The sequence below is a fragment of the Peromyscus californicus genome, unplaced genomic scaffold (genome assembly GCF_007827085.1).
Source record: "Peromyscus californicus insignis strain IS unplaced genomic scaffold, ASM782708v3 Scaffold_10__1_contigs__length_136768540, whole genome shotgun sequence".
Lineage (NCBI taxonomy): Eukaryota > Metazoa > Chordata > Mammalia > Rodentia > Cricetidae > Peromyscus > Peromyscus californicus.
The window spans coordinates 18,487,874-18,501,386 of NW_026294391.1; the positions used below are offsets into that span (position 1 = coordinate 18,487,874).

At 44.3% G+C, this 13,513-nt stretch overlaps 1 protein-coding gene across 2 annotated transcripts in view; it reads right to left on the reverse strand.

The window, feature by feature from the left end:
* Positions 1-13,513, reverse strand: part of Shroom2 (shroom family member 2) — a 290,381-nt gene that overhangs the window by 64,606 nt on the left and 212,262 nt on the right. For both annotated transcript variants that reach the window (XM_052711845.1, XM_052711931.1), the window contains exons 3-5: positions 6,698-6,829; positions 2,475-4,920; positions 424-524 (exon numbers count right to left, since the gene is read on the reverse strand). In XM_052711845.1, coding sequence (XP_052567805.1) covers positions 424-524; positions 2,475-4,920; positions 6,698-6,829 — 2,679 coding nt within the window. The remainder of the gene's footprint in view (positions 1-423; positions 525-2,474; positions 4,921-6,697; positions 6,830-13,513) is intronic.

Consider the following 13,513-nt stretch of genomic DNA (forward strand, 5'->3'; position numbering starts at 1 on the left):
TTCAAGTTAACTCATTAAATAAACCCAATTTAGAAAGCTTCACCAAAATCCTTTCTGACAATTCTGAGACTATGGCCTACAAACACAGCTGTGTGTCAGATAGTAAAAGTATCTCTTCAGTTAAATACTTTGTTCAAGGATGTTAAACTGGACATTTATTTTGTCCCCATAAAGCATTTCACTATAAGAAAAACACAACAGCCATTTTAAGAACACTAAAGGCCATTACTGCCCTGCTTCTCTGGGCAGGGCTGCAGAATTCACAGGCTCTCTCTCCTTCTAACTCTAAGATTTTAGTGATGGTGAAAATCACACTCAATTATCAAAACCCAGATTTGTCCTATTAATCTAGCATTCACCTCCCATAAATATGTTCACCCGCAACACAACTTTTCAGCAACCCCGAATCCACAATTCACCCACCTTGGAGCAGAGCATCCCTCCTCAGCCTGCAGTGTACACTGAAGTGCTTCTTTGTGCCCACCAGAGTCCTCTGCCTGCCTGTTTGGCTCGACAGGCACTTCCTGTGAAGAGCAACACCATGAGACATGGAGTCATCAAGCTGCCTGCATGCCTGAGACGGCTGTTATTATGAAACCCTTCATTTGTGGGTTTGCTTTGTGTGCCTGTCCCACAATGCCTGTGGCAAGGCCTGTTGTCTCAGACTCGAGACCTGGTCACAGGACATGGAGGTTCATCTCCATAAGGCACTTTATTGAAAACAACTGACCTAGGACCCCTGCATCCACTTCAGTGCTAAGCAAGAAAAAGAACTCCTATGTGAGGGCTGTTACCATGTGACACAATTGGCTAAAAGAAACACATTAAAAGACAGCTGGCCACAAATCATCACTGCGAAACCTCACGCTCTAGGACTTGTGGGGGCTGGGATTCTTACTCCTTACTGAGAAGGCATGGAGCTCTTAGAGATCACACTGAACCGTGTGGATAAGTCGGAGTGTAGCAACAGCAGAAACAAGCTCTCCCCAGGTCTGCATGGAGTTTCAGTACCAAATGCCAAAAAGCAAACGAGCAACTATCCTTCCACGTACAACATGGTGGGTATCTTCTAAGAAAACTACTAGTAGTTTTTTTTTTAAATATAAGAAAATGAGGCTGTTAATATTGCAACATTTACCCCCACAGAGCAGATACACAGAAAAAGCACATAGAGGGATAGGGAAAGAAGAGAAGGACAGGGAAAGTGACTGACAGTGGACACTAAAGTACCGATAAGAAAATACAGTTTTTTAGAGAACTCAACATTAACTCAAATATCAAAACTGTCACCTGAAAATAGTGCAGGAGGGCCTGGGTATGGTGGTACACACCTGCAATTCTATCACTCGGGAGGTGGAAGCCGGAGGATTGCAAGTTTGAGGCCAGACTGGTCTATAGAGTGAGTTCCAGTCAGTCTGAGTTATATAGTGAAACCCTGTTTCAAAAACCAAAAACAGAAAATAAAACAACAAAAAATAGCTGGAAAACAGCTGAGGGCATAGTTCAAGTAAGATGATAGCCTAATAACAATAAGGCCCTAGGTTCTAATCCCAGCACTACGGAGGAGGGGAGTGCATTAGTTTTATGCATCACTAAATACATTTTACCAGAGTAATTTTATACTCAGTATAACTACTCAGGAAGCTGAGGATCACAAATTCCAAGTTTGTCTGAACTACAGTGATCCTGCTTCAAAAAAGAAAAAAAAGGTAAAAAGAGTGAGTATAGCTCCATGGTAGACTGCTTGTCTAGAATATGCAAAGTTCAACCCTGGGTACTGGCTGCGAGGGAAGGTGGGAGGTGAGAGAGAGAATATATATATAGAAAAAATAAATAGCAAAGGACATCAACTTTTAAATGTGATTATTTTTAATGCCACCCCACATCAATATTTAAAAACTGGCTGGGTGAGTATGCTGGAGAAACGGTTCAGCAGAATCCTTGCTGCTCTTGGAGAGGACTGGAGTTCAGTTCCCAGCACCCACATTGGGCAGTTTACAATCTCCTATAATTCCAGCTCCAGGGGATTCATCTGGCCTCCATGGGCACTAGCATGCATGTGGCATGCACACATACATATACATGAAAATAAAATCTTTAAAGAAATGGCTAGTTTATGTTAAGCCTTTAAACAAAGCACCCATTTTCACTTCATTAGATAAAGTGAATGCTTCCTATAGTCTCCCAGCAAGCACCCAGAGTTCTTTGCTTAACATGAGAAGAGAGACAAGCTACTTAACTAAAAGACAGTGAAGTGAAAGTTAGGAAGAGAGAGCTGGGGATGAAAGAGCTGTTTGCACAAATGTGGCACTTAAATGATAGTGCTGGAAGCAATTTCATTCCCTTATCTTTCAAACTAGAAATAACACTCTTGCACCTTAGTAAGCCATCATATATGCTGGGTGTGTCCTAAGTGTCTGTCTTAAGGCAGTGCTCAGTGCAAGCAAGGTCACGGCTTATGGTACACTGCTTACCTGTGAGTAGTGATCTGTGGACGGTGATGACCGGGACCGTTCATGAATGTACTGTGGCCTCTGCTGCTGATCTAGACCAGCATCTAGAATATCATCTGCTGAGTGGTACCGCCCAGAACTCCTGGCTTCCAGAGGTTTTCTCTGTTCCTTCCAAGATGCCTGATATTCTGCGAAGGTTCCAAGCCTTCTGGGTGGATTCAATTTCTCAGAGGCCTTTTCTACTTTTCTGTCATCACTGGGGATCTCTCCACAGGAGGTAGCCTGTGACCTCTTCTGGAACCAGGACTCTGTACTCTCATGGCCCCCTGTCTGTGGCCTCTCAGCCTTCTCTCTTGAGAGCCCACAGACAGCTTGCCTGTGGCTTGGCCTCTGGAGAAGAGATTTGCTTGTTTCCTCGAAAAACTTCCATCTGTCAGCAAATGTACCCACAGTATCCTCAGGTGTCCTGACATTAGGATGAGGACTGTGGTCCCCTGAGAGACCCACTTCATTCATTTTCTCTGGCTCAGAATAGGACTTCAGTTTCTGTTCTGCTGTGAACCGTTTCCGGCCTCCAATTCGAAGAACGTGAGACACACCACCTCCAGAAGAGGGTGGCTTGGCCAGACCTGCCTCACAGAGGCGGGGGACAGAGTCTGACTCCCCAGGGAAAGAAGACAAAGAAGATACAGCAGTTTGGTCACAAGTCCTGTGTTCTGATTGTCCTGAATACTGATCTGCTGGGGTGGGATCTAAATCACGGCGCTGGAAGGAGGTGGCCTTCAGGACTCGTGTCTGGGCCTCCTTCAGGTGCTCTTTATAGGTGCTGGGGAAGGAACCTTCTGGGACAGCCCCCACATCAGCTCTCCAGTCTCCAGCACAGTCCTCAGTCTCACTGTCTCCAGCCAGTGTCACAGTGCTCTTGCTCTTCTGCAGCTTTGCTCTGCGCATCTGGATCTCATTCCTCAGTGTTGTGGCAAAACGGTCACTCCTTCGTGTGGGTTTACCCATCTGGGTATCAAGCAGTGGTGGCTTCTCATTTCCACAATCCTTACTGTTCTCGGGTCTCCATGTGCCATCTTGGGTCAGAGAGTGCAGCATGGGTGTCCTTTGACGAGAAATTCTCCCACTGTCTCCATCCACCAACTTGAAGTCATCAGCTTTCACAGTGTGGCTGGCTTTAGGAGGCTCTTGGATTTCTGAGCAGCAGCCTTCAATCCCTGCATCCAGCTGTTGATACCCCTCTCTTTCATGAGAGACCAGGGTCTCCTCATGCTGTTGTAGGTAGCACCTCTGGCCCACTGGGCGCAAGAGAGGATATTCAAGGTCCACAGGAGTTGTGTCTGAATGCCAATAGTTACCTCGGGGTATCACAACCTGGGCATTCCCCTGCACAGGCTGCCTGTGGGGCACAGAAAAATAGTGGCTCCGCCCTCTGTCATCCAGCTTCTGGTTGGTAGAACCAGACCACCTCACCTGAGCAGGGCTGTCATCCTGGGATGGTACAGGAGGCTCCTGCAGACCTCCACCAGGAGTCATACGAGGCAGCTCCCTTGGTGATAAGGGGACCCTTGGGCTCTCATCACTGCACTGCCGTGGGTGGTGGCTTCCATGGTAAGACTTCAGGAAGCGCACATCTGTGCTGGACAGGGAGAAGTGGTGCCTGCCTGGAGCCCCTGAGGGTCCACCTGCTCTATCATCAGAGGATAGCCAATGGCAATCCAGGTGGCCTTCTTGCTGGTAACCCAAACTTCCTATTTCTTTGCCACTGCTTGGGTGTGCCAGCCTCCACTGTCGATCAGTAGTTTCCAGTCTGCGGTCCCCCCGGGGTTGCACTTGGGGCAGTGTGGTAAAGTGCTGCATACTGGCCAAGTCTGAAAATGGAGGGCCCCGTGCCTTTTCATGGCCCCTGGCTGCCACAGCAAAGCTATCACTGCGCAAAGGCGGTGCAAGCGGGGGAGGAGAAGAAGGGGCTTTTTTCTTGTCAGGGATATACCAAACTGGTCCAAAACTGGATCTTCCAGAAGTGGTTGTTTTGGGCTCAACATTATCCTCTGGTCTTGGGCTTTTACTGCTGTTACCAAGAACCCTGGGTGTGAAACATGGCCTGTCCTGTAGTCCCTGAGGATCACCTGCAGACTGGCTTGGCCGGCTGTTGCCTGGCCTGGAGGCCTCCCAGAGGCCAACTTTGTAGAGAATGTTCTCAGTGGAAGAGGCATCGGCCTTGGGCAAGGTATGGTCAGGGGTGCTGGAACAGGTAGAAAAGGAGCCATAAGCCGAATCTCGCTTGCTGTGGCCACCCAGGTGGTCAATGCTGCTGTTGGACTTGGCAGATGACAGGTGTCCAGATGGGTAGAGCTGGGAGCTATGGTCCAGGCTATCTATGCTGCCCACAGAGCTGAAGTGGTCAGAAGTGCGCTGTAGGCTTGTGTGCTCCCACGAGCCAGACAAATCATGGGAGGAAGAACTTCAACAAGAAAAAGCACAACAAAAGGTTTGCAAACAGCAAGATCTGATGAAAACAGCATTATAAGTGTAGTTGGTCCTCCACTGAGGGGGACAGGATTCTCAACAGTAACTGATTGGGAATTGGGAGGGGAGGTATTTCTGAGGGCACACTGAAAAGACAGTTAACCTTCCGACTGCCTTTTAAAGATCCTTTTCAAAGCTACCACAATTTCTCAACCTAATGCCCACGTTGATGCAGGCAGTGCCTGAATTAACATCTATGGTCTTTCATTGGTTAAAAGCAGGGACTGGAAAATGACAGCTCATGAACTAAGAATGGTTCTTAGCTTTTTAAAAATTTTTTAAGGGCTGGAGAGATGGCTCAGCCATTAAAGGCTAGGCTCACAACCAAAAATAAAAATTTTTTAAATTTATATTTTTATTATTGTGTGTGCATGTATACATGATGTGTGTGTGTGTGTGTGTGTGTGTGTGTGTGTGTGTGTGTGTGTGTGCATGCAGGCCTGTGTCATGCCATGTGTGTAGAGGTCAGAGAACAACTTTTGTGAAATTGGTTCTTTCTTGCTGCCTTTCTGTGAGTTCCAGGGATTGAGCTCAAGTCATCTTGCACTGCAAGACTTTTACCCACTGAGTCATCTCACAAAATAATTTAAACAGGCTCTTAATATCCAGTGAGATTGAAACAACAATTAAAAGTCTTCCAACTTAGCTGGGCATGGTAGGACACACCTTTAATCCCAGCACTTGGAAGGCAGAGGTAGGAGTACCTCTGTGAGTTCAAAGCCAGCCTGGTTTACTGAGCTAGTTCCAGGAAAGCCAGGACTATATAGTGAGACCCTGTCTTAAAACACACAAACACAGCCAGGCGGTGGTGGCGCACGCCTTTAATCTCAGCACTCGGGAGGCAGAGCCAGGCGGATCTCTGTGAGTTCGAGGCCAGCCTGGGCTACCAAGTGAGTTCCAGGACAGGCGCAAAGCTACACAGAGAAACCCTGTCTCAAAAAACCAAAAAAAAAAAAAAAAAAAAAAGGAAAAAAACCACACAAACACACCAAAAATCTTCCAACTTATAAAAGCCCAGGGCCAGATGGATTCAGTGTAGAATTCTATCAAACTGTCAAAGAAGTAACATCAATATTCCTCAAATATTCCATAAAGTATTAAAGCAAGGACATTTCCAAATTCTTTTTATGAAGTCAATATCACCCTGATACTAAAACCGGACAGACCCAACAAAAAAGAAAACTATTTCTGAAAGAACATGAATACAAAAGTTCTGAATAAAATACTTGCAAACCAAATTAAAAAACACAGCAAAAAGATTATCTACCATTACCAAGTTGCCTTTATCCCAAAGATGCAGGGATAGTTCAACATGCATAAATTAATAAACACAATCTATAATGGACTAAACCTCTGAAACTTTAAGTCATTCCCCACACCAAAAGAGGGTGGTGGCTGACCACAAAGGGGTGCCATGGAAACCCACCCAGTTAGATTCAGAACTACCAACTCTTTGATGTCCCACTTGACAGTCCCAAAGGGACTCTTTAAGAAATACCCACAAGAGAAAACAAGCTTGTTCATCCTTTGTCTAGCCATTTAATTTTGTTTTCTATTGTGTTCAGTAAAATTTTCAGTTCTAACCCTAATTGAACATAGGTAGCCTTGACTATTCTGAAATCAAGACACTCATGGAAATTTCTGAGTATTCACAGAACGCTACAGTTATACAGATCACACATGGTGTCTCATCTCAGGGAAAGACTACCTACCTAGCCTGGTGCTGGCTCTTCCAGGAAGGGGAACCACTGGTGCTCAGAAACAGTGAGGCTGCTGGCTCAGAGTGGGTATCGAAGAACTTGGTGGCATGCCAGGAGTGAGGCCTCCAACTCGGATCACTTTTCCTGGAAAAGAATGCAGACACTGAGGGACTTCACATACTAGATATCTTCCTGTCTGAGACATCAGCAGGAACCCAACAAAGGAAACTAGTGGCATCTGCTGGCACCCAATACACAGCATGGCTTACGGCTACTTTCCATTGTATATAGGCATGCACATTTTTTCAGATGGTTGTTAATGACCAAATTGTCATGATGTAGATTGGGTATCATAGGCTCTAAGGCAGCCCTTAATCTTTTTAATTTATTCTTCCATAAATGGATAAGATTATTGTTTTGTCAATTAGAAATTTTTTAAGCGTTTGAGACAATATCTAATGTACCCCAGACTAGCCTTGATATCTGATCTTCCTGCCTCCATCTCCTGAGTCTTCAGTTTTATGCAGTGCTGGGGATGGAACCCAGAGTTTTATACATACTAGGCAAGTACTCTACCAACTGAGTTATATCCCTAGCTCTTATTTTGTTTTGTTGTTATTGCTCTTTGTGTTTTTTTTTTAAGACAGGGTATGTATGAGGCCTTGGGACTGAACTCCAGTACCCCCAAAACAACAACAAACACCTTCAGGGGAATGCCACAAACATGAAGACCCATCTTTTCAACTCTAAAAGTCACTGCATGAAGGTACCTTTACTTCTCAGTGCTCCAGTTTAAGACAGAAATAACCTCACAGTAGATAGTTTTGAGCCAGTAAACAATGGAAAAAGAACCCACTGAACACCTTTAGGTAAATAATAGACTAGACATTTTCTCCCACAGAAAAAATATTGAAGAATGCTATATTATAAAGAATATTTTTGGCCTGGCCTGGCCCCAGGCAGCCTGAAAAATAACACCTAAGTGTGTGCCGAGGGGCCATGACCATGGTCTGGGTTGCCACTGAGGGCTATTCAGATGTCCCCGATCTGGGCTGCCACCTGAGGCCATGGGGATGTCCAGGACTGGGCTGCCACCAAGAGTTATGTCTGGGTCCATGGTCCTATTGCAGCCAGGGTCTGTGTTGATGTTTGTGGCCAGTGTTACCACCAAAGGCCAAGTGTATGTCTGTGGTCTGGGTTGCAGCCTGAAGCCATGTTGATGTCTGAGCACTGTGCTTATCTGGCTCTGCCCCTCACTGGCTGAAGCACTCAGGAAAGCTGGACCTGCCCCGTGTCAGTGTGGGTGCCAGAGAAATGCCTCCCCTACCCCAGAGCAGGCAGGAGAGCTGACCCTGAAGATTAGAGAGCTGGTGAGCTGGTGAGCTGGTTCTGCCTCTCGCTGGCTACAGCACTTGGAAGACAGGGCTCCACACCTCATCTGGGCAGCACAGTAGAGCTGGCCCTGGTGGCATGGGCATGGGTGAGATGGCCCTAAGGGCATGAGCACAGGAGAGATAGCCCTGCCCCTTGCTGGCACTTGGGTGAACTGGTTACACCCCTCCCAGGGGTTGTGCTGGAGAGCTAGCCCTGGTGTCATAGCTCTGGTGGTATGGGTGAGAGAGAGCTAGCACCTACAGCATGAGCACAGAAGAGCCAGTCCCACCCCTTGCCAGTTGCCACAGGTAGGAGAGCTTGCCCCACCCCTCACTTTAGTAAAGCAGAAGAACTCTCCTGGTGACATGGGTGTAGGAGAGAGGGCAGTCTGAACAACTCAGCTACCACCTAGACCCAGATCCAGGGCTTTGAGTTGGTCCACCCCAACATCTGCTTCAACTAAGACCTGCTAGAGTCCCTAAAGGGGCTGGTCCTGCAGAACTAAAGCTGCAGGATCTCCATGACACAGGGCAACAACAGGATATCTAAGAGTTGTCCTGTGAGGATCTAGTATTGATAGTGTAGCAGAAGCCAGAGGCCTTGAACCAGTCCAATGATTCATTGCAATGAACATTTGCAAGTAAATCTGTTTGGGCAAAAGTGTATACTGTGTGACACACTGTAGCTTCCACAGTGAGATTTTTTTTGTTGGTTAATTTGTATGTTTTATCTTTGGGGAGAATGTTACAAGGGCAGAGGGCAGATACAGAGGGATAGGGAGATGAATGGAATTGGGGTGCATGATGTGAAATTCACAAAGAATCAATAAAAAGTTAAAAGAAAGAATATTTTCCAAGATAGAACTGAAAAACATTATAACACAAATCTTTTAATGCCTTGTATAGTTTCAATTAGTATGCAAGGGGTAAAAAAAAATTATGTTGACTTTATAATCATTTTCCAGGAACTAGAAAAAGAATAAAATGGACAAATTCATTACACTTCAGAAGCAAGGAATTATAAAAGCAGGAATGTACCTTATTGAGTTCCTCAAAAGCTTCATAAGGAAGGCTCTAACCATATGCATTTCATTGTCTACTGGTTTTTCATGCTATATTATCTATAACTTCTTTCGTATTTCTTTTTTGGTTAATTGGTGAGAGAAATAAACTAGACTAGCTGAATGTGAGAGCAGAGGGGAGGGAAAATATGGCTAAGCAAGAAAATCAAGAAAATGCTGGGGTTGGGGATTTAGCTCAGTGGTAGAGCGCTTACCTAGCAAGCTCAAGGCCCTGGTTTGGTCCTCAGCTCCCCTCCCCCCACCAAAAATAAAAAGAAAAAGAAAAAAGAAAATGCCTCTCCTATGATGATACTATTTGTACCTCCACACTAGAATGCCCTAAAATACTGAGTACTAGCTGAGGCTACGGGAGAGCAATGTCCAGGAAAGCTGCTATTAGTGAGCAAATTCTAAAATAGTAGCAATAAATTTGGTTTTTACAAAATGTGTAATAGATTTAAAATGTCTGTAACATCTTGGCTACCCTCCCATTAGTTGGATTTGTGTCCCTTCCACTTCAGTGTGAGCTCACTTAAGGTGACCAGCTCAAGTAACAGAATGGAGCTAAGTGTAATTCTGTAATCCTAGTATTCAGGAAGTGGAAGCAGAGGGACTGCTGTAAGTTGGAGCCTAGCTTGAGCTACATAGTAAAGTTCCCAGCAGGCCTGAGTTCACTGTGTAAACCTCCCCTTTCCTTCCTTCCTTCCTTTTAATAAATGGGAAGAAATAACATTCTAGGGAATTTGCATATAGTTATAGGAAGCCTGTAACTTCTTCCTGGCTGACTTAGAATGATTTCCTTGAAGAAAGCCATGTAAGAGTCATTAGTTAGCATGTCAGAATCAGAGCCTGATGCTATGGAAGAGGATTCTCCACAGAACCTAGGAGTATGTTTATGTGAAAGGTAGCTAGGAGAAGTTCTCCAATGCTAGAGGGAATAGACTAAGAAATGTAAGACAAAATGCATCTCTTGACTCATATCTTTGAGAAGTATATATGAATAATGGACTATGCTCTGTGAGGCCATGGTGAAATGAAAAACAGTCCAGAAGATCCTTAAAAGGACAATACACAGGGCTAGCAAAATGGCTCCACTGGAAAAAGGCACTTGCTACGCAAGCCTGAGAACCTGAGTTTGACCCCTAAAACTCACATAAAAATGGAGTCGTCCTCTGGCTTCCACAACCACAGAGTGGCACATACACATCATGCACACAAACATACACATCGATATTTAAAAGACAACACACAGACAGATGTGACAATTACAATATATAGTCAGCAGCTGACTGGGACTCTTTTAAGAAAACAAATAATGACAAACAGTAAAAAGGGGTAAATGAAGATTGCAAAAACTGGGGATTTCAAGAAGACTTAAGTTTTTCATGCTTATTGGGGCTATTTTTAAAAAAGATAAATGAAGATACTCAGAAAAAAAGAGTTATACTCCTATATGCAATCACTGAAGGCTCCAACACCTACCAGGGGCAGTGAAATTTTCCTAAAATGCATGTGATCATTTTCACACCCTCTGAATTTCCTGGTACGCCCTGAACACATTTGGGGATCAAGTGCATTGGGCTAGTTAGTATTTCAGATGCTGGGAAACAGCTGCGGTTGTATTAATAAAAATCAGATGCATCTAGAGCCTAGCTGACCAGCCATTCACAAATCGGAGGAGATTTTGTGTTCTCTGATGCCACCTAATGGCCCACCCACACTCACCATCTCTTTGACTAGTTTTATCCATTCTCAGGTGGTAAGAACAGATTTGAAATCCACTCATAAATAAGGCTATGTTTCCTCCAATGCAGGACACACAGCCAGATGGGCTTTAACCCAGTGGTCCCTAGTAATACAGGTACAGGGACCAGGACACAGACATGCCTCAGTGTATGCCACAGCAGAAGAGATAAACGGCCTCAAGTGGAGTCCCTGACAGCACTGAGTTTTTATCCAGCTGCTAGGTCATGCAAACAGCAAGAAAGATTTCATTGTTGATACTCTATTAATTTTTTCTCAAAATCATCTGTCATAAGTGTACAACAAACGGGATTTACTTCATTAAAAAATAATTTCATAGCACAACTTGGATATGGTTTTTAGTCTTTGTGTGTGCACACGTGAATGCATGTGCAAGCATATGTACATGCACATATATATTTGCATTTGAGTGCATGCACACATGCTACAGTGCATATGTACAGTTCAAAGACAACCTTGGATATCAGAGCTTGACTTCTACCTTGTTTGAGAAAGGGTCTTGTTTGCCTCTCTGCACACTATGCTAGCTGGCCCATGAGTTTCTGAGGATTCTGTCTCAACCTCCCATTTTACCATAGGAGCACTTGTATTATAGTAATGTGCTGTTACATCTGGCTTTACGTGAATTACGGAGATCCAAACTCAGGTCCTCATGCTTGTATGGCAAGTACATTATACACTGAACCATCTCCCAGCCCGATATTTGGATACATTTTATTTTGAAAGAACAGTGTTCAGTTTTTCAATTCAAAAATTGGCATAGTGTAATAAAAAATTCTGTTCCTTCTTTTGTTTTGTTATTTTGAGACAGTCTCTTATTGTGTACCCTGGGCTAATTTGGAACTTGTTATGCAGCCTAGAGTAGCCTCAAAATTGTGACTGAACACCACAAATCTAGCTTCTGTTTCATTCTGTTAATTATTAGCATAACTATTTCAATGACATTTTTGTTCTTCAAAAGGACATACAGAATCCCTTCCCTTTCATCAAAAACACAGCAATCACATATGAGTTTGGTATTTTTTAAATCATTTAGAATATAGTGAACTGTATCTCCTCCCCAAATACAGTCTGTGTCTGGTCTTCCTGCCCTAGTTAGTTCTGCAAGTGGTAAGTACACACAGGAGGCCTGGCTGTTCAGACTTCTGGAAGCCTGCAGAAACAGCTCAGCACATCTCTCTACCTGGAAATTGTGACTAGGCAGGCTAGGGGGCTGTTTACACATACTGAGAGTGAAGGAAGAGTTCTTGGTGTTTTAGACATAAGAGGCAGAAGTTAGAAAAGCCTTACTTCATAAAAAGGGCAGTGTAGAAATGTGCTAGAAATACTTGGACCTCAGTGACTTCAAAAGCACCAGTGGGAGAGCCCACAGTCTGTGGAGGGATATACAAAGCCACTCTACCCCCTGAAAGGCCCACAGAAGGCAGGATGCTTTCAACAGGTCCAGGGTAAGAGAAAGTGGAATTTAGCTGGCTCCTGGCAATTGCCAACACTTCAAGTTCTTCAAACAAATTAAGAAGTACCTTCATGCAGAGTGGACCTTGGCTCTCACCTTGTACATTTTTTTCTTGCTTTCCCTAGGATTCACAGCTCTGTGCTTCATCTCAGGTACACTTGGTATAGCTGACTTAGGTTTGTATATTTTCATCAAGCACCTGGCTCAGCCATTGAAAGACAGCTTCATGGCCTTGTCTTCAGGACAGAAACCCTCCTCCCTCTTGGAGTTATCACTCACTAGTTACAGCATCTGTGGCCCATGTCTTATCAGCCCATTTAAGCTGAGAGCATTCCAGATGGCAGGACCTACTGGAATGATGTTAATTACTTGGCTGGTATGTTACTTGAAAGTTAAGTGAACATATAAAGTATATGTCCTAGCACTCTTAATGATAACACTGTGTATCTACTGTAAGAAAAAAAGTAGCTAGGTCTGAGAGTACATGAAATGTAACCCAGGAACTCAGGAAGACCTAGAATTTGTAGCCAGCTTGGGTTACATGTAAAGTTCCACGAGTCAACCTGAGCTACATAGCATGACCCTGTCTTCAAAAAGTCAAAAAAGAAAAACAGCACAACAAAACAATAAGGAAAAGAAAGAAATGTTGACTGCTTAATGGTACAGTGAGAAATTCATAGAATAGTACATTCTTTCCTAGGCAGTGCTGCAGAGACTGCCATGCTGTGGCCGGGAGCATCCTGCCTGATAAGATCTGGTGCGATGGGACAGAAGAGAAAGAGTTCCTGCCTTTATACATTAGAAGAATTCAGGAAAGATACAAACGTCCTAATGCACTCAGCAGATGAAACTGATACAAGCTATCAAAGGCCAATCTTCAGCAATAACAGCAGCAGTCAAAGGATAAGAGCTTCAGTTTCTCTTCTCTCAGTATGGTCCCCTTATCTCTGCCCTGGCCAGAGCAAGGAATCTGCTTCTAGTGTCCTCCGTCCTATCCCTTTCACACTCTCCACTGCTGAAAGAGAATGTTACAAAATTAACTCACACCATGCTCAGTACTGGAGTATACCCAAATAAATGGTGTCTTTTCTTACCTTTTGTCACATACCCTTCTATACATTTACAATGTTGGAAGGCAAGCAAGCAAGAAAGAAAGAAAGAAAGAAAGAAAGAA